Source organism: Thermobia domestica, chromosome 8 (assembly GCF_964235325.1).
Source record: "Thermobia domestica chromosome 8, izTheDome1.hap1.1, whole genome shotgun sequence".
Taxonomy (NCBI): domain Eukaryota; kingdom Metazoa; phylum Arthropoda; class Insecta; order Zygentoma; family Lepismatidae; genus Thermobia; species Thermobia domestica.
Genome location: NC_137461.1, coordinates 60518640 through 60546327, shown reverse-complemented (window position 1 = coordinate 60546327; position 27688 = coordinate 60518640). Strand labels below are relative to the sequence as shown.

At 36.1% G+C, this 27688-nt stretch overlaps 3 protein-coding genes across 3 annotated transcripts in view; all 3 read left to right on the top strand.

The window, feature by feature from the left end:
* The window catches only part of LOC145692937 (uncharacterized), a 61243-nt gene extending 58717 nt beyond the window's left edge, over nt 1-2526 (top strand). The window contains exon 11 of the mRNA XM_081768516.1: nt 2044-2526. Within this exon, the coding sequence (XP_081624642.1) occupies nt 2044-2166 (123 nt within the window). The 3' untranslated portion in view covers nt 2167-2526. The remainder of the gene's footprint in view (nt 1-2043) is intronic.
* Nucleotides 2527-20837: 18311 nt separating this feature from the next.
* On the top strand, nt 20838-24992 carry LOC145692143 (uncharacterized). The gene has a single exon (XM_081767442.1). The coding sequence runs from the start codon at nt 20838-20840 to the stop codon at nt 24990-24992; it is 4155 nt and encodes a 1384-aa protein (XP_081623568.1).
* A 99-nt stretch (nt 24993-25091) lies between these two features.
* On the top strand, nt 25092-25790 carry LOC145692142 (uncharacterized). Its single transcript, XM_081767441.1, has one exon. The coding sequence runs from the start codon at nt 25092-25094 to the stop codon at nt 25788-25790; it is 699 nt and encodes a 232-aa protein (XP_081623567.1).
* The last annotated feature ends 1898 nt before the right edge of the window (nt 25791-27688 follow it).

Below are 27688 nucleotides of genomic sequence, written 5' to 3'. Positions count from 1 at the left end.
GGTCGATTTAGTAAAAGCAGCTGCTGCCATACCTTAAGACGTGGAGCGTGTAGCCATTGACGAGTGGCCTCAACGATTGAAGATGTGTATGAAGGCCAACGTAGGCCAGTTTGAATAAACTAGTTTTTTTTTTTTTCTTTTCGTTCCTTTGTTACTAAAGTACACGTGACAATAAAGGATTTAGTGTACTACAAAATTTGCTTTCGTTTCGCATATTTTAACAAAGGACACAACTTCCACGCCAAACAGTAACAACTTTTCTCTCGTAGACACGTATCAGGTAATGTGCCATACAGCCTTGCCACATCGTCATATTTCACTGGATCCTACCACCGAAAGATGTCCCCATAGGTTAAAAGATCATATTATGTTTTCGTCTTAGTTTTATCACTAGCATCACCCCTTGCTGAACATCGGCTTGAGTTTTAGACCCTCCGGGTCGAATCTTATGAGGGTTCCTGAAACATCCTAACTTCCAGCTCGAAGTGTTTAGGCCAATAAATTTTTATTCAGCGGCAGGTAATTCAAGTATCGTCCCAGTTGCTTTGCGACTCTGGGTCCGTATCAAAACTGCTGCACCTTGACCGGAAATCGAACCTGGAAATATGCACACTAAAGCCATACAGCTTAGCTGTTCTGCTAACGATTAAAAATGTATATATTAAATAATAGAGAGAAAACAAAATGGGATACAAACGGACTATATTGTCATTTAGATAAGATAGTTATCCGCAGGGCTTGAAAAATCCACTCACCTGCTCGCCAGGGGCGAGTAAAGTCCGATCAATAAAAATGGTGTTCTATTCCACGTCACCTTTATTATTATTATTATTATTATTATTATTATTATTATTATTATTATTATTATTATTATTATTATTATTTGTAAGAGACATGCTAATAAACAAAATAAAAAATGTATTGATACGTTTACTGTGTCGCAAAGTGATTTTTGTTTATTTGTATAAACACTGTGACTGCAAAATGGTCTGGTTAGTATATTTTTTTGGCTGGCGAGTACTTGCAAGCAAGATTTCTCAAGCTCTAGTTATCCGTAATATGACCTTACGTGAGTCGATTTTGTTCAGCAAAATGTCAGTTCCTTTCAACATCAATGTCTGTTTATTTGTGTCACTATTAGGGACGTATAACTATTAACCTAATCATTTAGTTAGCCAAGGATGTATGTTTTTATTTATTTTTTTTTTGTTTGGCAATGTATCCTATAGTATGTATCATTTTATTTATTTACCTCTTGTATTTTTAAATTTTTTTCTTAATTTATCGTCCCATGTTTATAATCCGAAGCTGAGGGATTCAGTTATGATGATAATGAAAGTAATGAGAGAACTCCGAGAAAACCCACGCTCACTGTGTTTGCCCACCAAAAAGATGCCTCTAATTAGTCTGAGGTGAGATCGAACCAGGGACCACATAATCTAGAGATTAACCCTTTACCGTCGAGCTCCACAATTCCCTTTTTTATTCTTATTCGCAGAGAAAATCCAAACGTGATTCGAAATATTAGGGAATGCAGTCCTGCATATTCGATGAAGATTACAAGGTTGTCTTTCTGCTTTTCTGCTCAACCATGTTTTTAGTGTAACTTTTTGTAAAGCTGCTGCATTTCTGACAATGTGAGCGAAAGTAAATGTGAGCTTTTTTTTATTTTTCTTTTTCTTTCTTTCTTTCTTTTTTTTTAAGTGAATTTTCATATTGGGAAGAACTTAAAAAGAATCTAAATTGTAAATCTTCGCACTAACAATGGGCGCTTTGCCCTAGAGCCACCGTGTGTTTTAGTAGAGTAAGATTACAAGTTTCGCTATTTTTTACATTCGTTTGCAGTTCCTTGATGTTCGCCCTTAAATCGTTCATTCCCTTCTGTTTCATTCGTTTTCGTTCTCTTTCTGTGTGTCGTGCTCTTGATCTTTGTCGTAATACCCGTGTTACAAAATGTAAAACTACAAGTTAGTTTAACTACATATTTTTGTATTGTATAATAATTAGTACTGTACTTTATTAATTAAAACTGTTCCATTTCAGAATCCAAAGAAGCAAGTTACTAGATTGGATAAACATTTACGTGCGTTCAGCGACAGGCGTAGAATGAACAAGGCCCAACACGCTGTTAGTATCAGTATTGAAGGGAGAAAAATGGCACTTTGAAGGCAACGAAACAGAAATGAGGAAAATCCAGTGTGTTCGAGAAAGTACTGCCCTGTGATATACTGATCGCTACTTAATAATATACTTGACTTCCCAATTTGCAGCAAAAGTTCTCGTCAGTATACATTTTGAAAGACTAGTTTGCATGAAGTTGAATTTATATCATTGGAAAAATGGAAATGCAGAACCTGAGTGCATTTTCTTTTTCATTTAAATATTATTATTCTGCTACAGCCAAGAAATATTAAACTGTATTACAATAAGATGTGTGTGTGTGTGTCGTATTCTTATGAAGATTGTTGCAGACTGAAGTGACTATGTAAATATATGTAAGGAAATAAACATGCCCAATCCCTTCTATTTCTGTAAGTTTTATTACCTAATGATATAAAATCTTGCGTTCAAAAGTTTGGTAACTTATCTTTCTACTCGCAGCATATAGAGTATATAAAATAATGCAAAACGGTTTGTATAAACGAATGGAACGAGATGATAATTGAAACCTAAGTTGAAATAATGAAATCGCCTCATTTTTCTGGCTGCAGTCCACGAAGATCAGATAACACATTGTAACTGGGTAGCATATGATCACAACATTGGCTCTAATATATATATTTTTTCTGGTTTTTAAGCCGGAGTTCACAACTCCTTAATTTAAATAACTCCGCAAGTTCCACAGGTGATAACTCAACATGGAACGATATACTTTCACCAGTTATGGAATCTGATTTCATTACATACGCACCCTATATGTCCTGTTAGTAACTTCAGAGCGAGTCAACCAACTTGAATTCAGTTTGACACGGAGGGAAATGAATTTTCTGGATATAATTTAAAAAATATATATATTCCAATGTTTATGCAAAAATGAAAAATGCATGACTAGACCGGGATTCGAACCGGATTGCAATCGTGCCAATGTGTCAACCATTACGCTCCCTGAATAGTCATGCTTTCTTCCAATGTTGATGTCGGTGTTTTCCATTCAGACCACCTGGACAGTACCACAACTGTTGTGTTTGAACAACACAATATGTACACCTTGTCACAAAAAGGTTGAGCACATTTATTGCTGTTTCGAGGCAAAAATTTTCTAAGTCCAACTTCGAGTATCTTCGGAAAAAAGTAAACCAGGTTCGAACCTCCAAGCCAACCTCTGCAATCGGGAAAAAGTTTGCAATGTGTTTTTCTTCTTTAAAATATAATAAGACTTGTTACCAAGTGTAGAAAAAAGCAACATTGATTGAAATACTTAATGATACAATATTTCGAAACTTCGTATTAATGTCAGCACATGCTTGTTTGTCATTTAGCTCTCCATACGTAATGGAACATTTAGATACGTAAACGAATCTTTCCATATGTAAAAGAATGCTGAAAGTTAAGACATAGAACGTAAGTCTCGTCTGAGTACTAAAATTAAAATCAAAATAGAACAAAAACAGCGTTTGCAGTGAATATGCATGTCATAATTATCTAGAGAGCCGCTATACATCGCTAGAAGAATCTTCCGAAGAGTTCTTGGGTTAGCTCAGCGGTAAGCCGTTGGATTTCAAATCGTAAGGTTGTGAGTTCTATTCCCATCTGAGTGCTTTTTTTTATGAAATTCTATTTTCCGCAATGCATGAAAAGTATATAAAATAATTACATTAAAATACATCAGTTGTGTGTGTATATATAACATATAATCATTGCAGAACATAGTGATTATTATGTTTAAAATATAACATCTGATATAGGTATTCACAGCATGTTGGTATTCTATATGTGAATGTTAAACAAAAATTAAGAAAATAATATAGCAATAAATAGGTTATTTAGTGTATTTATTTGCAGATATTTGTCATACGAAGGTTACTTCTCAATTTTCTCATTACAGCAAGTGATTTACGCTTTCTGAAAGGTAAAGAGACTATGCGGGTATAAACAGAAATTATTATACAAACGGGACGTTAAACTCAAAATCAACTCAATCGATTCAAACCCCATCGTCATGGCGGGCGATGATAAAGGATAAAAAATAAAATCTCAAGTGACTGAGATTAGTGTCAAATACATAGTTTGGGTTCGTCAAGCTATTACAATCGCAATGGCTTTTAATGTCACGTTTTGGTATGACCGACTGTTACCTGGATTTTGAATTTACAGGGACATCATCAAAAGCGTTGCTCACACAGATCTAAATATTTTAATGTATGTATAAGTGTATATTCCAGCGAAACTCCGGAATGTCTGGAGCAACTTTTACGTATTACTTTCAATCTAAAAAGAAGATATTGTGGAAGTCAGATACCCCAAGGGACGTAAGTTGGGAGGAGTGACATGTAAAAGTAGTGTAAAACGACTGATCGTAGAGTGTTATCCGTTGTTTTCTGGGTCGTTGAGATGAATAGTGAGGCACTCAATGGCGTTATATCCAAATTGATCCCCGTCTTCACAGGATGAGGGGTTCGGAGATATGACAAGTAAAATGTAAAAACTTACTTAAATATTTGTCGAATTGACAGTTTTCTGGGGTCGCGAAAGCGTTTCTAATAACTTTGGAATGTAGTTTGTACCCACTTCAAGATGGGCTTTTTAATCGTATCAATTTCTCACCTTGAGAAGAAATTACCATCTCAACTAGTATATGTATGAAGCTAGAAAAAAGTGTATCGAGAAAAAAACTTGTATGTTTCGTCCTTTAAATGATATACTACATGTTAAAATCTGAGATTGAGTGGGTCGGTGGGTCAAATGGGTCAAGATTTGTTAGTGGGTCAGTGGATCGTGGGACAGCAAGACATGATCTACTGCGAAACACCACTCACCGTGACTCACACTGGCCCATTGACCCACCAACCCATTCTGCTCAATGTCTTGTAGATAGCATTTTCTGAACACTGGTATGTTTGTCTAAGTTTTACTTCCAAGACCTCCATTTTTCTTCTTTTTTTATTTGATTTTAACGAAAGAATAATAATTCAGGCTCTTTTGGAAATGAAATCTTTCAGTTTTTACGTCCCACGGTTATGTCGGTTAGGCTGAAAGACACGGTGATGAAGTGAATGAAATGGAATGATGAAAGTAGGAGGAAACGGGAGAACCCTGAGAAAATTCATGAGCACGGTGTTTGTCCACCACAAAGTCCACACGGCGCTAGCTGGGATCGAACCAGAGACCCCAAGCACCGGAGGTAAATGCTCGACCGCTAAGCCACCGCGGTGTCTCTTCTCTTCATTACCATTTTAACCAGAGATGGTGTGGGTCAATGAAAATTTGATCCACGACTCACCATGACCCACTTAGGGCTGTTCCGATAGTCGAGTAATCGATAACAATTCGATAAAATTTCAAAACCGTTTCATCGATAAAGAATTTTAATTTTATCGAATTATCGAACTTTCGAGACTCCCGAAATGTTCGAGACTCTCGAAATGATCGAGACTCCCGAAATGATCGAGACTCCCGAAATGATCGAGACTCCCGAAATGTTCGAGACTCCCGAAATGTTCGAGACTCTTGAAATGTTCGAGACTCCTGAGATGTTCGGGACTCCCAAAATGTTCGAGGGACTCGAAATGTAAGAAACATTAGACAACTTCGAGACACTCGAACTCTTCGAGAGTCTCGAATTGTTTGAAAGCAGCAAATACAGAAATATATCAATATGATCGCATTTGTCAAGTCGCTTGAATATTTTGAATATAAGGTTTAAGCAGTCTGTCAGAAGAGGGAAAGAGGAAGAGAAAACATGCATCACCTGAATGGAATTGGAATCCAAGACACCATTAGTCTACTAATAGTCACTTTGCCGATTGCGCCAATAACGGGGCAGGCAGAAAAATAATTTTAATATGATTTCGAGGGTTTAATTTAAAGTTCTGTATAGAGATAGCTACCGATATAGTTAAAGGTAAGGAAATTCGATAAGGCTGAAGACTTATCAAACTTCCGTTTCGAAAATTTACTATTCGGCGCTCGAATGCCTTTGAGTATTTGAGATTGTCGTGAAACAAACGTTGAGAATTTTGGGTGCGAAGCTCCATATTACAGGCCGTCCTGTCTGTCTGTCTGCATGTGGCATCCGACGATAACTTTCGAACGGATGGTCCGATTTTGATGGAACTCATTTTAAAATGCTCCCTTTTGCTTTCACCTTACACCTATTGTTTTGGTAGCCATACCACAAGAGGATTTTTCCCGAATTGAAGTATTTGTTCTTACTTTGGGCGTAGGCGTGTGAAAGCTACGATAACTTTCGAATGAATTATCCGATTTTAAAAAGGATTGGTCTAAATGCATATGTCAGGTATCTGTTGCTCTTGGTTACTTTACGATATTTGATTTTGTGCATAAGATGCCGTGCGGCTCTGGGCATTACCAACCTCAGATTCAATGCGTACCTGGGAGGGGGGATGCGGCCGAAGCGTGATGCCGACAACACCACATTCATCTACGACTGAGGGCACACTCCCTACATGCCCTCATGGCATGATGCTATGCACAAGGGAGAACTTTACATATGACAGAACGAAGACTAAAGGAAAATGATATGAAGTGAAATCTTCCAGTTTAATTACCTACTATTATGTCTGTTAGGCTAAGGGAGAAGTATGATTAAGGCAAGTGAATGATGATGGAATAATTGGTGGAAGGAAACGGGAGTACGTCGAGAAAACCCACGGACAGGATGTTGTCCACCACAAACTTACTTGGTCGGGGATCGAACCAGGGAGGGACAAAAGGGATGAAGGGGAAAGGGGAGAAAAACACACATCCTCTGACTTACATTTCAATGGCTCTGATTTAATTGCCATATCAAATTAAAATAACTTCCAATCACTTCTTAACGAAAAATAGAAAACATTATTTCCTCAAGAGTTCTCTCAGCTGCTTCGTATATTGTTGCAAACAGACTTTCAAAGAAAGATGGTCGTGCAGTTAACTTGCTTTGCAGTTGTTGAAAGAAATATTAGACCCTATCTCTCCTGCTATGTCCTGCATACAATAGACTACTTATCATTGTTACTTTCTTTTAAGAAACAAGAAGCCAGCGTCTTTAAAACTGATTACGATTACATTGCACTTCGGTTGCAATCAGATTTTTCTATGGGAAACAAGGTTATACTGCTAATTCAAGCTGAAACGGTACTGGAAAGTGTGTTCATGTTACTGAAGTGAAAATGTCAGCGAAAAGATCATATGGGATATTTGGATCATTCTAAAACTTGGATATTTGGATAGGGCACATACTAGTTCCTAAATAAAATCTTGACCGGTCTACGGTAGATCCTATAGTATTGGAGCTATGGACCTATAAAGTTCATTTATTCATGTTTTCGGCATCCTATAATTCCAAAAGGAAGCATTTGTGGACCCAGGTTGGTCTATACTTTTTGTTTTATCTTGGTCTCAGGATAGGGTTGCCATATTTTGAAATTAGAAAAGCGGGGGATTCTAAACCGTAAGTACTGATGTGAATTTGTGTATTAGAAATACTGACGATCCTTCTGACGATTTTTTTTAGTGATTTCTTTGTTAAGTGACACTTCCAATATACTTTTCTAACAAAACTAAAGTAAAGAAAATTTAGTTTTTGTCTTTAATGTTTTATTAAGTTCAACGAATGTGAGTCTCGAATTGTAAAATAAGCATTAAATAAGTATTACAGTAAAATATCTCTAATAAGGATTTCTCTAAGACAAGTTTTCAAAAAAAAAAAAAAAAAAAAAGCGATATATGGCAGATGTTGTTCATACGGTTTTCTCTCTAAGGAATACAAAATAACTTCTAAACTTTTATTGTAAGAAAGCTAAAACATATTTAGGAGTCTTGGTCCATCTCATAAAATTTCTGATCATTTTCAAAGATTTCTACTTGAAATCATACTAACATACGAAAATACCACAGTTTCACAATATATGAAATACAGTATAAACATTTTAAAAGAAAAAATACTAATAATGAATCTAATCTAAACAATATGCTAAGGATCCGTAGGTTCAATTTGCAATCATTTCTGAATATATAAAGACTAGTTGAACATATAGATTACGTAACAACATAGACGTGTTCAGTTGAACTGGACAGAATGTTATCAAAGAAATACGCACCCATGAGATCATACATTAGTATTCATGGGTTGAACCAAAATGTGTATGATTATGCCAAATTTTTCATTCCCTTTAACTTCCTTTAAAAGATCTCGATGGCATAAAATCTTATCATAAAATTCTACGCATGATACGTCTTTCATATTGTACAAAACCAGTAGTAATAATTTGACAGTTTTTGCGTTCATCTTGTTTCTGTCATCTGTCCATTCGCGATTGAGATTGACACAGAAATGTAGCGGTTTACGTTCAATATAACAACACTTTATCAAGAAAGTCGTCTTAGATTTTTCTTCAATCCGAAATAGCGGGTGGTTTTTCGTGATTAAGAGATGATTAAGCGGGGGACGAATATAAGACCTGAAAATCTGGTGGTATCCGCTAAAATTAGGTAATGTGGCAACCCAAACGTTGGCGGTGTTGTTTTGAAACACTCTATATAAAATAATGCACCACGTTATTCTAAATTGATGCAAAACTCTTACGTTTTTAAAACCTACATTATTCGTCCAGGAAGCAATCTGCCTCCACCAAACGACGCTTCTGGATCCGCTAGTGTGTGGATTCTTCATAATGTACAAACCGACTGTATAGAACATATGCTACACTGTATATTCACTGTCGAGGAAATAGATTTATTTCCGTTTTTCACCTTCATTAAACTTAGTGATGATTTCAAGGTTTCCCCCGCGTAGTCTTATCATACGTCCTAGATTCAAGCCCGATTCGGAAAATTGTCTGGGATTAACTAATGCCCGAAATTTTAGGGAAAATGGAAGACTGGGAAACTTCGCTGTGTTTGGTCAAGTGCTTGGCTTGCAATTCTGTCTTGTGCTGATATTTATGAAAAAATCAATAACGATAAGGTGTTCTTCGCAAGAATACTTTACTCAGGAAAATAATTAAGAAAATAATATAAAAAATATATTTTAAGTATAGAAAATGAGCATAAGTATTTTAGGAAGTTAAGATTATACTTTTCTTAACTTCTCGATAAACACACACACCATTCTTAAAAATATCCAGAAATTATGGTAATCCTACCCCGGGAGATTTTGAATACATGGAGGGTGAAAGTAGCAAAAATACTGGTAAACCACGGTGAACATGATCAGAGATATGTTTGTGGGGAAATATTCCTCCTAAACAACCCCTGAAATCACCACTGATTTGACTAACATTTATTTTACTGAACGGCTAAAGGGGGAGTTTGCGCCCAAAGCATCATCATATCTGATTGCGGCAATGTGTGAACTAGTGGCCATTAAGAGAAAGCAAACACGACAGAAGATAATACATTTGGCTTAAAAATAAAATTTTGCTATAATATTTTAGCAACACCGTGCGTGATTAATATGGTTGAGGTGTTGGGTGTATACTATATCGTATGAAGAGCAAATTACCCTATTTGTACGTTTAAGACCGTATCTCTGGCAACACGAATACACTAGCTGTTAGCAAATAACAAACAAGAGATAAAATTCAGGGAAAAATGAACGCTTTCTGTGTGTGGGGGGGGGGACGAAAAAGCAATCCCTTTGTGCACGCTTTCCTTTCTCCTCACAAGTACAACTTTGCAATAACTTATCAGATAAAAAAAAATGTTTGACTAGTTTGGCTGCAAGAAGGAATCATTGGAGAGGTGAAGGAACCGAACTGTTCATCACTACTTTTGATAATACCCGAAACTTCGATAATACTCGAAATTTCGACAATTCCCGAAACTTCGATAATACTCGAAATTTGGACAATTCCCGAAACTTCGATAATACTCGAAATTTCGATAATACCCAAAACTTCGATAATACTCGAAATTTCGATAATACCCGAAACTTCGATAATACTCGAAATTCCGATAATATCCGAAGCTTCGATAATACTCGAAATTTCGACAATTCCCGAAACTTCGATAATACTCGAAATTTGGACAATTCCCGAAACTTCGATAATACTCGAAATTTCGATAATACCCAAAACTTCGATAATACTCGAAATTTCGATAATACCCGAAACTTCGATAATACTCGAAATTTCGATAATACCCGAAACTTCGATAATACTCGAAATTTCGATAATACCCGAAACTTCGATAATTTCAAATACTCGAAAGGTTTCGAGTAACCGATGACAACTCGATAAATTTTCAGTCCCGAAGTTCGATAGGTCCTCAGCCTTATCGAACACCCCTAGACCCACTATCACCCACCACCCAAATGACCCATTGACCCATCTGACCCACCACCAATTATGAACCACTCTGAACCATTGTGACCAACTCCGACCCACCAAAACCCATCATCAACTCTGACCCATGATCCACGTCCTGCTCTCTATTGACTAAAGAGGTTACACTTGTAATAAAACAAGACTGTGAAATTATCACTTATCGGAGTTTGAATTCCTACTGTCATTCGCTCAAGCACCGCTCTGTTACAATACCGGTGGATGACCTTTACGATATACAATGGTAAAGTGTTTCTCATACGAATTAAGATGAATTTAAATTTATCATATATAATTATTTCTTTGTTGGCTTACAGATACATTTCAGTAGAAAATATGATGAAATTTGAGTCTCAGACCAAGATAAAGTAGACGAACATAAAAAAAAGAAACTAGTTTTCCATATAATTAAGCATGCCGTACTAATTTAAAAATGCCCATGTAATTAAGCTTGGAATACAAATTTTATACCAATTTTTCTCACAACTTATGGCTTGATTGCCTTATGCTCTGAACGCTCCATATATTAAACACCGGCTTTAGCAATTATTATAATAGAAAGCAGTGGGTAAAAAATGTGAAGAACTGTAGTTTTCATTTCTCAATTTGTTTCTCAACTAATATCAATCGTTTTCGATTATTTTTACAAATCAACCCACTACCAATTTCCAATATATAGAAAATGACCCCCTTCCCGCTCATAATTTTTTTTAATGCCAGGACACGTTCTATTTATTTTTAATAAAGAGTTATATACTGAATTTCAGGTCACTAAGTTAAACGGCTTGTGAGATATTCAATTTTTCGCAAAAATTCGGACCCCTACTCCCCCCTTAGGATATGTTTTAGGGTGTATCGGAAAAACTTTTTTTCGAAATCTTGTTACTCTTAGTTGCCATTTTTGGCCAAATGTGGTTAATAGAACATTAAAGAAATCAAATCGATACCTCAGTGTTTTGAGGTGCCGCCATCGGCTTGAATTTTTTTTAAATGATCAAATCGTAGATTTTTTAAGACACGAAATAAAACATTGTAACTTTACACTATGTTCCACTCCGTAGTAATAATTGTTCTCCAGACAGTCCGAATATAATGTAAAAAGATTTCAAGACTCCAATTTTTTGAGTTGTCATCATCCCTCTGAACTGTGGGGGTGGGGGAAAGTCAATTATCTTGTGTATTAATGTATATTTGTAAAAGAATTTCGCAAAAATATTTAAATATGTTAGTGATTTTTTTTGGTCAAGTATCAGACACACTGGCGTCCAAAATCAATAAAATGAAAATTATTCCAGTTTTCATACAATTGGAAAACGTATAATATTTTAAAAGTTGTAGAAATCTCGATGAGATACAACGTTGTAGTTCCTGCAACACTTAACTCATTTCCAAATAAATTTATTACATTGGAAATAACCCAGAACTCACCACGATGAAGGTGACTGCAGTTCGAGTTCCGTCCTACCTCCCACTCTTAGACTTATCTTTAATTTTGTAGTTGCAGATTATATTACTGGTTCTCTAATGATGTCTAGTATTTACGTTCAGTTACTCATTTTTAATTTGCATTTTGATTTCTTTGTGAACTGTGGTATCTGCTCCCGAGATTTTGAATTTGCCAAAATAAGTCCATGGTGAGCGTCTGCACCCCACACAGAACTAGCCTCTTCTGTCACTAATTTTATCATGTGGTTTACTGATTGGGTGGCAAGGAAAACTTGTTACTTATTCACTTGCAACTGTGGCAATTTTTATGTTGTGTTGCAGCTTATCTTTGCTTAGGCGTTGCGTTAGTAGTGGCTCCGTCAAGACACACTCAGACCAGTTTATCATATCAATGTAGGTTTTCGCGTCTAATTTGTCTAATTTGACCTCAGGAACTTTGAATACTCTCACACTGATAGATAAGGATAATGTTCTTGTTTTCAAAATTCTCCAACCAAGCTTTCTTATGTTCACATCTGTGTTCAGTATCATTGCCCGAACTAGATTCTCGGGAAACTAAACCATGCATTTTGTATTATCACTAAATCTATGATTGATTTAATATTTGAATCCATAGATCTAGAAGATAACATAAGTTTCGATAAATGTTTAGCTCCTTGTATGCACGATTGTTCTTTTTTAATATAGAACCATACAGAAGCATAAATATTCATTATGTAGGAAACTATAATCTTGTGCCCTTTTGACTGATTTTCCGTTCCGATGTGAAAGCAAGCGCAAAATTCCACTAGCAGTTGTCACCCACCTCGCCTGATGTAGATGTCCTTGGTCCTCGTTTAAAGTATGTTCAACTTGTTTTAAATGTTCATTAACATTTTTTTTTTGTTCTTTTATACCGCTTCATAAGCCATTTTGATTCACTTTTGTCTAATCTTCCTATAATCTTTTCGCTTTCTGTTCTGTGATCAAGAAGAAATGGCACTTCTAACTTTGGCATTCGTCTTTCTTTTTCACATTTACAGTGAATCAGTGGATCAGCACATTTACACCTAGCAATATCAAATAAGGTTTCTCTGGCAAATTTGTGAAATTGAACTATTATAGTGTTACTTGTAGGGTTGGATTTTTTCACTGATTTTAGGAGCTGACAAACTTTTTCGTGATATTGAAGAATTAAGGCAACAATGCGTTGTTGACTTAAATTAGCTTTTCACATATAGATGACTTCATCCAAACTTGAAGTTTTTAGAAGCAATTATATAAGTAATGTCATAGGCTGGCCGATCTTTTCTAGAACCGGAATTATTCTTTGTTTCCCTTTTCTAACAGGAATTGTTTCAGTACACTTTCTATTGTAGGCAGTTGAACACAACTAAACTCCTCTGGAGACCCAATAACATCGTGAATAAGGTTTTTGTGTGCTCTGACTGTAATCGAGTCTTATTCTCCAATTCTATGTTGATGCAAGCAAAACAATTGCGCACTCGCAAACATATATGGAAAAAGCCACAGGCTTGTACAACTGTGAGCAAAATAAATGACGCGTCTCTTTATTCTGAAGTTTTTTGAAAATATCTCCGTTTTATTTATATGTTCGAAATTTTGGAAGGTTTCCACATCAGGACAGATTAATAACAAACCCGTTTTTAATATTTGTGTTAGATATTAGCTTAAAATAAATAAATTAGAAGCAAAAAACATTAAATCGACATAAATCTCGAGAATTACCAACTCTGCTAAAGTGGGAAATTTTCAAGAATGCGAGGGAATTCTGCAGTTCAACACGAAGGAGCGACATCTATGTCATTGAGAGAAACGTGGATTAAATCTACAAACGAAACTTTTAACGAAATGTTTCTAATATGTCTTATTATATGCATTATCAGCGAACTCCAAATATATGAATCTATGCCAAGTATTAACGTATAGATAAAGCAAATAGTGGAAATTAGCTATGGAAAAAGACGAATTGTTAGCGCAATCGTAATGAAAAATCGTCTTTGCTGTAGAACGGTTCAGTTCACGTAAGAAAACAAATAGCTCAGTTAGTTAAAGCAACGAGTCTTTATGCCGAAGGTAGTGGGTCCGAGCCCCATGAAAATGGCGTTGTCACTTTTATTTCTATGGTTAGTTTATTTTTTTATGTGGGAAAGAATCAAATTGTAACATATGGGTAAAACTCATGACGATACCAGAAAAAGAGAAAATGTTGTCGCACTTGCATTAGTTTTTGTTTGCAAACAGTTTCGTAATTACTTCCCCTGTGCTCACTGCTCACTATATGCTCGCTGGCGCATAACGAATGTTTCCCACTAAATGTTAATTCTAATTTGGAGAATTTTATAAAGTTTCACAATGTTTATCACTAGATAGTCTTCTATCTATTTTTTTGGACACTTTGATAACAGATTTCCCTATTAAATGTTTAATTTTCCCTATATATATTTAATTACAGAAAAGTTTTACAATGTATTTGTCTTAAATTGAAATTGTTTTGAATTTACCACATGAGGTAAGTAGCCCAAAGGAGGAAATCTCAAGTAATTGATATTCTACGTAAAAGCAACCTATTGTAGAATGATTATGCTTCTTACCTTCAGCACATAATCTTTACATTATAGAGTCAGACAGAGTAAAATCGTGTTTTTTCCTCCCCTACGACCATTCATCTTAAAGCTCTACATGTAATGTTTCGGCTCTCCAAAGACATTCATATTTATTATTATTATTATTATTATTATTATTATTATTATTATTATTATTATTATTATTATTATTATTATTATTATTATCCCTGAATATGACCACCTTACATAATGTAGTAACTTTAGACATCTTAGTTTATACAGTGCTTTCTTTAGTAATAATTTGAACAACCACGTAACAAAATTTAAAATGTATGTGGGGGCACGAGGTTTAATTTCCCCGTCTCTTTTCAGCACCCTCCCAACAGAAAGTATATTATTTCTGAGAAGCACGGCAGACAAAATGAATAAGAAATATATTTAGAGTATCCTTTCCTCCTTCGTGAATGGAATATCACGTAGCATTTTTTATTCTACCGAAGACGACCCTAGGCCGTTATGGTTAGGTAACAATATAAATACCTAATATATTTATAGCGCCCCTTGACTGTAATATTACCTCTTCTTTATTTGTTCGAGGCCGCCCTACACAACCAAGTGTGGCAAAAAGAATAGGAAAAGTGTCTAAAGATTACAAAGCACTTTATATTTTGTCAGAAACAAGGCAGTGTATACACAGCATTGCTTTCGTTAACAAGTGTTTCACCCTTGTGTCGCTTATAAAATTAGGCAGAATAGACTTTTGCCGATCATTGTTCTAGAGGGATTTGTCCAGGATGGTTTGGTGTCGGACTAATAACGATGAGTATGTTTATTTACATCACCGTTAAAGAAATAGCAAACTTTGTGAAAGGAACTTACTTAGGAAACATAATATCTTCCTTCTACTTAGCCAGAGCCCATTCTGCAAAGTTGCATCTGGGATTCTGAGTGAAAGTTTTATGGGACTATTAGAAAAATATATTCCCGTTTCCACGCTGATGGTAGAATTTCTTAAGCAGTTATTGAATTACGTTCGAAGCATAGGCGTAAATAGCGCCCCCGCAACCCTGTGGCGTGGTGACCGCACAAGCTGCAAGGCCAAAAAATATACAGAAAGTACGCAGGGGCGGACCAGGCCAAATTTTCACCCGGGAAAATTGACTTTTTGGTGACCTCCCCCTAGTACTAGCCTATATTTTACATTTTATCGTAGTGTTTTTAATATTTTAAACTCATTTTTCAAAAAGACATTCATTACCTAGGAAAACGTCACAAGGAATATGGCCCGCTATAAACAATACGAACTCCGCCCCCCGCTTGGTCTAGTGGCTATCATGCCTGCCTTCTGTGGTACCGGGTCCAATTCCCGGTGGATTACTGTTGAACGATAAAAGTGGTTCGGATTCCACTATAATTAGTATCCACATCTCTTTTGGCTATTAAGGCATAACCGTGGAACGCTACACTCAAGCAAACAAACAAACAATACTTACTCCACCGCCACTCTTTATTCTACATGCCATCTCTCCATTTTTCGATACAGCCCCCTTAGTACTACGAAACTCTCTTCCATGGTGAAATGAAAAAAGATTATGTAATTGCCACTACTTTACAATAATATAAACCAAAAAAGTCAGTAGAAAACACATTATAAAATTTACTCTTTGAGGCTCGTTTTGGCGCCCCGGGCAGTCGCCCGGTCCTTGGTACGCCCCTGAAAGTACGGACGCATAACTAAGGACTGCGGAGAGTTTAACCTTCATGTTATGCCACTCGTTTGACGTGTTTGAAATGTTCAGTGACTGATCGGTTAGTGAAATAATTTCGACGGTTAATGATGTTTAAAGTTTAGATAAGACAAAGTTACCTAACCAAATACATTTGATATCGCAATGCCACAATTTGATTTTTCTTCACATAAAAAAGAAAAACAATAGTAATAAAATCCCTTACTCGTACTGGGCTCGAACTAACAACCTAATTCGTACAGACTAGTTGCTCTGACCAACTGAGTTTCGATTTCTTACGCGAAAGAAGTCTGTTATATTACGAGGCATGCTTTTCATTATCAAAACTGTTCGAAGTAATACGAACATGGCTTAAGAACAGAGACGGAACTGAATTACCACTCGATTGACCTTGAGGGCAAACCACCAAAAGGTAGCTATAAACGTAAGTTCAGTATGCATTTCTGTGGAGTTCTGTTCAGTATTCCTATCTGCCAATCACGCTTGTTCATAGGAGTAATATTTTACAAACCTAACATTTCGATAGAGCACAATGGCAGAGAATCAAAGGGAAGGAATTCTTGCCCTTGTGAACTTGGGATACCACCATGTGCAATAAAACTGTCGCGTTTCCTTGAAGTGATATTTTATCGAAATCCAAAATTTTTGAAGGTTTCAAAATGAGGAAACGTTACTGACAAACAAGGGCGCATTTAGGAGTGTGTCCAGGGTATCCGGACCCCCTCTGAAATCCCAACTTTTCTGTAAATTTAGTCTAATTTTGGGGATTATCTTTTAAAGTTTTATTATAATTTATCCTAATATTGAAGTCGGACCCCTCCCGAAATAAATTACTGCATACGTGTCTGCTGACAAATATATTTTCAATATATTCGTTAAATAATAAAGTAAAATAACTAAATTAGGATCAAAAAGCTTCAACACGGGCTAACTTTTGTCCACTGTCAATATTGCTAGAAGGGATATTAATAGCAAAAACTGCTAGTCAATGCTGAACCTTGGAACTTCATCCCGAACAGCAAGCGTATTATTGAGAACTACATATGAAACATTTTATAAAAACCTATCCAGCTTTTATCTGGCAGGAAATTACTATATACATCAAAATGCACTCTCCTAAAATGTGTATCTAAACATTGCTCTACGTATCTACGAAGCAATGAAAATTTTTTATCGAAATATGTGAGCAGGAAACTCTAACAGCCAGCCATTTTATTTAAATCGTAATAAACCCTGTAACCGTGCGTTAACGTGAAGACAAAGCTTGGTCCATTGGTAAAGTGTTGGAAGAATGAAAACTCAATGTTCGTAGGTTCGAGTCTATCCACTCACCACAACATTTTATTCTTATGTGTAACGATGAAATAAGAAAGAAAATATGTATAATCGTTAAGACAAAACTTCAACCAAGTCTGAAGAGAACAATACTAAAATAGTAACACAATGACTTCAACCAAGAATTATTTCATGTAGCGTTTGGACGAAATTACAGCTGTCAAAATTGCAGAAGTAAAACAGGCTGATAGGCGTAATGCAGTCTAGACTTCTGAATGAATTTACTTCCTGAAAATTTCCGTCTCGCCATTAGTATGCCGTTAGTCATGGTAAAACCTTTCAATTGGAAGTGAAATGACGGTGAAATGACACAAACTAAAACAGTTTTAAATCAATAAAAATTTCTATGTGTAAAAGTTGGTGTCTCTTATCTGTAGTTCTGAGTTCCTTTTACTTTGAAGTGACAAATGAGAGAAGAAAGTATGGTGATCAAAAAAAAAATCAAATTTGAGATTTCAACGAATTTACACGTATTATAGCCCCTAATATTTTTCGATACATGTCCCCCTGTTCGTCCATCCGTTCGCTACACTTTTCTGTGCACTCGCCTAGAGGTCATACCGTTAAACTTATCTGCACCAAATTTTAGTTTAAGATTTTCATAGTATTTCCTATAGTTTTTTTTTATTTCCCTCCTACTCCCAAAACAAGGGTAGTTTCCTGTACGATGAAAATAGAAAAAAGATATTTTCTCATAACTGGCTCTAACGAACTTGATTTCTTTCTTTTTTTATAAATCAATATTTAATTAGCAACCCTATTTTGTGGTATAAGGCATTTATCTGAGAAAAATCTACAAGGGGTAATTTATACTTAGGGGTGAGTTTTCCTCAGTGATTTTCTGAAAATGGACTCAAATGTTTTCGTTCATATTTCGTAAATAAATATTTCACTAATAACTTAACAATATGGCATAACTCGTTTGTCATTAAAAAATGAGACGGGTAGTTTATTCTTGGTGGAGTGTTGTCTGGGCGATTTTCTCAAAAACGACTAAAAGAATTTATTCATATTTCAAAAATAAATATTTCGTTAATAACTGAACAATATGGCAAAACTCGTTTGTCCTTAAAAAATATGCGAGGGGTAGTTTACTCTTGGGGGTGTTTTTCCTCCACGGTTTTTTTAAAAATGAGTCAAGCAATTCTCTTCGTACTCAGAAATAAATATTTCATTAAAAATCTAATAATATGGAAAAACTAGCTTACCCTGAAAGAATCCTCAAGAGAGAGTTTATTCGGGGAGTTATTTTTCCTCGCGATTTTCTTAAAAATTACTCGGACAATTTTATTGATAATTCATATTTTAGTGTGTCATTTCTATGAAAAACAATTACGACGGATAGTTTATTTTGGGGGTCAAGGTTTTTCTCGACAATTTTTTCGAACGACAGGCGATTTTGTTCAAATTTCGCAAATAAATATTTCATTAATAACCAAAAGTATATCTTCACTCATTGTTCGAAACAATTCACAAGAGGTAAGTTACTCCTGACTTGTTCTATTTGAGTCACTTTCTCAAAAATCACTCATTTGATTTTTTCATATTTCATAAACAATTATTGCATTAATTACTCTATTATATGTCTAATGAAAATATGCTCAAAGTGTGAGTTAGTTTTGTAATGTGGATTTTCTTCAATCGAAGTTTTTTATTCGATAATGTGACATTCCATGTATTTGAATAACACGATAATTTTATTCGTATTATCAAATACACACTTCAGTAACAACTGCGGCCTAACACAGTTAAGAAATTGAATTGAAAAAGTTTAGTGCGGTGGCCCTGTAATTGAATATATTTTGGTAAACTCCGTAGCTTTTTGTGGTAAACTCAGGCTTTTCTTTTTCGAGCAACAAAAGAGAGAAGAAAATATGGTTATTGTGAAAATAGTATATCAAATTCAGATTTCAACGGATTTACATACTTCATGGCGTCTACATACCGAAAATGTGATTTTTCGATACCCGTCCTTCCGGTCCGTCCGTTCGGTACACTTTTCTGTGCACTCGCGTAGAGGCCATACCGTTCAACGTATCTACACCAAATCTTAAACTTAGGGTTTACATAGTATTCCTACAGGAGATTTTCCAATTTTTTTCCTACCGCCTGAAATAAGTGTGGTTTAGTAACAGCCGAAAATCGAAAAAAGCTATTTTCTCCAAAATGGTTTTAACAATTTTGTTTATTTTTCATTAATCAATATTTAATTAACAACCCTATATTGCAGTATCAGATATTTCTCTTAGAAAAATTTACGAGGGGTAGTTTATTCTTGGAGGTGACTTTTTCTCGACGATTTTCTCAGAAAAGACACTGGCAAATTTTGTACACACTTCATAAATAAAAATTTAACCTTACAACATGGTATAAGTCAATTGACCTGAAAATATATGAGTAGTAGTTTATTCTTGGAGTTGAATTTATTCCCAGTGAGTTTCTCAAACACGACCAGTTGACAAACCTGTATCTCGGCAACGAAGCTGAATCCGTAAACTGCAAGAGGACCATTTGTCTCCTTTTGATGTCACAATAATCTCCCGAAGTTTGTGGACATCTTTCAGGTTCACCCTTAATGAAGCTTCTTTTCGAAAAGTTAACTATTAACTTTAGGCATTCTTTATGTTTTTTAAATCACAAATGCCGTTATTAATTTTAAGGCAGAGATCTACTTTTGAGAGAATAGATCTTGAAAAATAATTTTAAAACTTAGACTTTTGTTTTCGAGACATTCCAGATAAGACGAGACATTTTAAAAGCTATTGTTCAGAACTGAGCGTTCTTCTCAATAAAAACTAACGCCAGTAAGTAAACGAAGAGGCAGCAACATAAAAACTAATACTTTTTCTCCCCAGCAGGGGTGAGTGTGTGTGTGTAAAAACGTGACACCAAGAAAGCAACGGTAGCTACGTGTATTGTTAATATCGCATTAATCTACATATAATAATGTCCATCTAGCAACTTTGTTTGTATTTTTTGAATTCATATAATTTTGTGTGTTATAAAATGCAAATATATTGAACAGTCTCAAAGCAACGTCGAAGAATTATTAAAAAACCAACGCCTACACAAGGATTACACCAACCAAATGGTCCATCCACGCCGGATCAGAATTCTACAGTGCAGTTAACAAGGTAGGTAGTGAGTGCATATTTCAATATACTATTATCCTTGTATCACTTATACAAAATAAGCCTGTAATAGCAAAGCCTCATTTAGAACGTAAGTGTTAAAAGTGTATTTAATTTGAGTGAAGCATGACGGACAGAATGAAAGAATTAGTTTTCAAGAGAGGTCAAATTAAGGCCAAACTCACTCGTTTTAAACTTTTTGTAGATAGTTTTACAGAAGATCAGAATATTACGCAGTTAGTGTTACGTTACGAGAAAATAAAACAGTGCTATGATGAATTTGATGCAATACAATCCGAAATAGAAATGTTACAGGGTTCATCAGAAATTGATCTGGAAACGCAAGAAAGAGGGCAATTCGAGAGTACTTATTTTGATTTAGCAGCTAAGGCGGAAGTGTTCATAAATCAACACAGCTCCAGTGCAAAGAAAAATGAAAACAATGAAGCAAGTAATTCCAATCCATCAGTTAGGTTGCCAGTGATAAACCTTCCGACCTTTTCTGGAAGCTACGATGAGTGGTTGTCGTTCTATGACACGTTTCAGGCATTAATACATAACAATAGCACATTGCTGCCAGTCCAAAGGTTTCATTATTTGCGTTCTTCTCTACGTGGGGAGGCTCTTGAAGTAATACAAGCCTTGGAAATTTCTTCTGAAAACTATGACGTAGCATGGACTTTACTCAAAGAACGTTTTGAAAACAAAAAGTATATTGTTAACAAACACGTCAAAGCTTTATTTGAAATGCCAATGGTGGAACGTGAGTCGGCTGTTTCGCTTAAATCTCTTTTAGACAGCACAGTAAAACATTTGAGGGCTTTAAAATCATTAGGTCAACCGACAGAAAGCTGGGATGCATTACTTATTTATTTGATTGCGACCAAACTAGACAATACAACAGATAAGGAGTGGGAGAAAACACAATCAACGAATGAATTACCGAGCATGTCACAGCTGACACAATTTTTACAGCAGCGTTGCCAAGTTTTAGACGCAGTTGATAATAAGCGTAGACCTAAAGAGACACCCTCAGTTCCAAGTAACAAATATCAACAAACAAATAAGGCAGGCAAAAAGAGTTCTTACTCAACGACAGCACACGTAACGTGTTCCGACAACAATGCATGTCCCAGCTGTAAAGGCTCACACAAATTATTTCAATGCCAATCATTGTTGAGAAAATCTATAGGAGATAGAATTAAAGAAGTTAAACGTCTTTCTTTGTGTATAAATTGTCTCAAACGAGCGCATAAGGCAAATGAGTGCTTATCAGGTAATTGTAAAATATGCAATAAAAAGCATAACACATTACTGCACTACTCGCGTTGTCCATCGCCCACTAGAGCGAATGAACCACAAATTGAAAGGGAAATAGGTCAAGGTCAGAACACGCTCGCTGCGACCACATCTCTCGAGCAGGAATGTGAAGGTAAGAATATTCGTTCTACAAACAGTGTACCGCAGAATCTTAGGAGACCACCAAGCATTATGCTATCCACAGCTGTAGTATATGTTAAAGATAAACAGGGTAATTTTCAAATGTGTCGAACACTTCTCGATTGTGCTTCTCAGTCCAATTTCCTAACAAACAGAATGGTTCAATTATTGGGACTAACAAAGAGTAATAGCGTTGTACACATAAATGGTATAGGTAATGCTAATATAAGGTCATGCCATAGCGTTCAGGCTACAATTAAGTCAAGACATAACAATTATTCACCCACTTTAGACTTCATCATATTGCCGCAAATATCACAAGACTTGCCTATGGTTCGTGTAGACACGTCATCGTGGGAAATACCTTCCAACATTGAATTAGCAGATCCTAACTTCAACATACCACAGCGTATTGACATGTTATTGGGGGCGGAAGTATTCTTTGAGCTACTTTGTGAAGGACAAATAAAACTCAAGGCAGGGTATCCAACCTTGCACAAAACATTGTTTGGTTGGATTGTAGCTGGAAAAATAGACAATCAACCACACATTTCGACAAATGTGTGTCACCTCTCCACAACAGAAAAAATACACGAGCAATTACAAAAATTCTGGACGATAGAAGAATGTTCAATGAAACATCCATTAAGTCAAGAGCAGGCAGAATGTGAGAGACACTTCAGAGAAACACACCGGAGAGACGAGACTGGGAGATTCGTCGTCAGACTTCCCTTTAAAGAAAATGTGGGGAATCTTGGTAAATCCAAGGAGATTGCAACGAGAAGACTTTATTCAATGGAAAAAAGGCTTATGAAGGGTACTGAGAAAAAAAGGGCATATATAGCGTTCATGAAAGAGTACGAAGATTTGGGCCATATGGAAGAAATAACTAGAGCAGAGAGCGATACAATGATGCCAGACTACTATCTTCCCCATCATTGCGTAATGAAGGAGAACAGTACTACTACCAAACTCAGGGTTGTATTTGATGCATCGTGCAAAACAACTTCTGGACTTTCATTAAATGACACGATGAGAGTCGGGCCTACAATCCAAGAAGAATTATTTTCCATAACAGCAAGATTCAGGCAACATCAATACGTCATGACAGCTGATATAGAGAAGATGTATCGCAACATTAGGGTACATGATTCAGATGCAAACTACCAGAAAATACTGTGGAGAGAAAACCCTCAAGAAGCAATAAAAATATATCGACTCAAAACTGTAACATATGGTACTGCAGCAGCTCCTTTCCTAGCCACTAGATGTCTTCAGCAACTAGCCATAGAAGAGAAGAAGAATTTCCCTAAGGCAGCAGAAGTTGTAATGAGGGATTTTTATATTGATGATCTTCAAACAGGGACAAACACGAAGAAGGAACTACAGGAATTACAGGGTCAACTCACAACTCTTCTGCAAAGAGGTGGTTTTTGTTTGAGAAAATGGTGTAGCAACGACACTTCACTGCTTTCAAAAATACCCAGTGAACTTCAAGAATCAAATTTCACTATTCAACCAAATGATGATTGCATCACAAGAAGTTTAGGATTGTTGTGGAATCCCATTAAAGACACATTTTCTTTCTCTGTCAAACCAAGAAACAACCCTCAACAAATCACAAAGAGGGCTATTCTTGCTACAGTAGCGAGCATATTTGACCCCTTAGGATTAAGAGGACCAGTTATTATTAAGGCAAAAATATTTCTGCAACGTTTGTGGGAATTAAAATTGAATTGGGATGAAGAAGTTCCAGCCACATTGCATTCAGAATGGGAAACGTTTGAGCAGCAACTTCAAGAGTTGGAATCACTACATGTTCAGCGGAAGGTTATTCAAGAAACACAATCGCAGGTAGAAATTCACGGATTTTGCGACGGATCTCAGAATGGATATGGAGCTTGTATATATGTAACATCTAGCACAAAAAATGGAAAATTCACAGCAAACTTACTATGTTCAAAATCTCGAGTAGCACCTTTGAAGAAGACAACTATTCCTCGCCTAGAACTTTGTGCAGCTTTGTTACTTGCACAGCTAACTCAGAAAGTAATACAAGCATTACATTGCAAGATCGATAAGGTTGTTTCATGGTCAGATTCCACCATTGTATTAGCATGGATAAGAGGACCTTGTTCTCAATGGAAGACGTATGTTGCAAATCGTGTAGCGGAAATTCAACAATTGACTTGTAACTATGAATGGAGACACATCAGAACAGATGAGAATCCAGCAGATCATATATCAAGAGGATTAACACCGTCAGAAATTCTTGATAATGAATTATGGTGGCATGGGCCTTCCTGGCTATCTGAGAAATTAGACTCACAGACGAGGGAAGATGTTTGTGACCTAAGTGATGTTCCCGAGCGACGAAAAAATACAGCAGTAATGGTTTCTACAACACCGTGTCAACTCTTAGACAGATATTCATCATTAAGAAGATTGCAACGTATAACTGCATATTGTCTACGATTTGCACACAACATGAGAAGACCTAATTGTGACAGACAGCATGGACATCTTACAGTAAGTGAATTACATGAAGCACTCGAATGTGTTATTAAACTATCACAGCAACAAGCATTTCACAAGGAATCAAATGCATTGAGATCAGGAAAGGAAGTCGACAACCAAAGTCAACTGAGAAATTTGAACCCATACTTCGATGAGAGGCAAATCATCAGAGTCGGAGGAAGATTAAATGCAGCCGATCGTACTGAAGGACAGAAACATCCTATTGTACTTCCAGCTAACTGCAATTTGACAAAGTTAATCGCTCAAGAAGAACATAAGAAGCTATTGCATGCCGGGCCTCAATTATTGTTATCATCCTTGTGACAATCATATTGGCCAATACGTGGACGTAACTTGGTTCGTCAAGTTGTGCATCAGTGTGTCACATGTTTCAGAAACAATCCTAAAGATGGTAAACAGATGATGGGAGATCTACCAGCTGACAGAGTTCAACCAACAAGACCATTTCTTCACAGCGGCGTTGACTACTGTGGGTCCATTTACCTTAAATCGAGTAACCGAAGGGGAGCCAAACTCCATAAGGCATATATAGCACTTTTCGTGTGTTTTGCGACTAAGGCGGTTCACATTGAACTTGTTAGTGATCTAACTACAGAGGCGTTTATTGGAGCATTAAAGCGATTTATGGCTCGTCGAGGAAAATGCGCTAAACTGTATTCTGACAATGCAAGTAACTTCGTTGGTGCAAGAAGGGAACTACAAGAATTGAAGACTTTATTTGAATCAGAATACCATAAAGAAAAATTACATAACTTTCTGGCGGCTGATAACATCACGTGGGTTTTTATTCCAGCAAGATCACCAAACTTCGGAGGCTTATGGGAATCATCAATTAAATCTCTCAAATATCATTTAAAGAGAGTCGTGGGAAATGCTTCACTCACCTACGAAGAGATGAGCACTGTTTTGACACTGATTGAGGCTTGCTTAAACTCTAGACCCTTAACACCATTATCAAATGATCCAAACGACCTACATCCTTTAACACCTGGTCATTTCCTAATAGGCGACGCACTCACTACCATGTCAGAACCTAACTTAAAAAATATTCCTGTCAACAGACTTTCGAGATGGCAATACATACAACAACTTCATCAGTAATTTTGGTCCAGATGGTCAAAGGAGTATCTATCAAGTCTTCTAGAACGATCCAAGTGGAGAAGAAAATTCCCCAACCTTCTGGAAGGTGATTTAGTGCTCATCAAAGAAGATAACATTCCACCTCTAAAATGGAAAACTGGACGTATTGTGCAATTGTTTCCTGGGAAGGACGGAATAGTACGAGTGGCGACAGTGAAAACTACCAGAGGTACAACAACAAGATCTATTCGTCAATTGTGCCCGCTTCCTAAGGAGAGTTAATGTGTTGGTGTATTCATAGTGTTGTGTTGTGTGTGCATTATGTGATTCGTAGTGTTGTGTTGTGTGTGCATTATTTTGTTTATGTTTATATCATTCATTCATAACTTGTGTTGTTTATTGCTGTCTATATTAAGTTCATGAACCAAATTAATCATTCATAGATTTGTTGAAGAAATTCCTTCAAGGCGGGCGGTATGTTCAGAACTGAGCGTTCTTCTCAAAAACTAACGCCAGTAAGTAAACGAAGAGGCAGCAACATAAAAACTAATACTTTTTCTCCCCAGCAGGGGTGAGTGTGTGTGTGTAAAAACGTGACACCAAGAAAGCAACGGTAGCTACGTGTATTGTTAATATCGCATTAATCTACATATAATAATGTCCATCTAGCAACTTTGTTTGTATTTTTTGAATTCATATAATTTTGTGTGTTATAAAATGCAAATATATTGAACAGTCTCAAAGCAACGTCGAAGAATTATTAAAAAACCAGCGCCTACACAAGGATTACATCAACCAGCTATCTCGTGTCCAAAACATTTGTCACGTCTTATTTTGGATGTCACAAAGCGCGTCTCGTCTCTTTCTCGAGACATGTCTTATCTCATGCGCATTCGTTAACACTTGGAAAGGATTATCTTTCTACTCAAAGCATTGTTTTTATAATGGTTGCATATTTATGATAATTGCCGTCAACATAAATTACAGTCCTTTCAGTTGAATTAATTGTTTATTATTATTATTATTGAAATTAAAATTAAATGGAATATCTAGTTTAACGTTGCACGGTTATGCACCTACGCTAAGGGAGAATGATGATGAATGAAATGGCGAAATGAAGAAAGTGGGAGGAAAATGGAAAATACCAAGAAAACCCATACCCATGCACACGGTATTTGTCCACCTCGGATTTCACTTGGCGCGAAGTGGAATCGAGCCACGGACCCCATGCACCAAAGGTGAATGCTCTATTATTATTATTATTATTATTATTATTATTATTATTATTATTATTATTATTATTATTATTATTATTAATAATAATAATAATAATAATAATAATAATAATAATAATTGAAGCGAGCTTAACGGGTTTCAACCGTCCGACTCAACCAACGTTTGGGTGCCTGTTCGTTCGTCTGCTCCATGACAACTCATAAAAGACATTTCATTTTAATGAAACTAGTAAGTGCCTTCTTTTAGCTTTGCGAAGTAACTATTGCTTTGAATTTGAATCTGCAAAATATAAGAGGTAAAATTAACCAAATGGTGCAAGTTTCCACTCATGTATACAAAACAATTTTGCAATATCAACTACGTGAATCTTGTCCCATAAAGAAGCCGAAACCCCTACACCGAAGAGCCCTCCGAGATTTGATCATTGTCCACACGGACTGAAATTGTCATTTGAAGCCAAGACTGTAAGATGAAGCCAATAATTTCTTTAAAATAGACGAAAAATTCGTAAGTTATAAGCATTTTCATATTTTTGCCTTTTCCCATAAGGGAGCCGTAGCCCCCTTTACTGAAGAGTCCCCCCCCTTCGAGATTTGATCATTGTCCACTCGGACTGAAATTGTCATTTGGAACCAACACTTTAATACGTAGCCAAACATTTCTTTAAATTGACGAAAAATTCG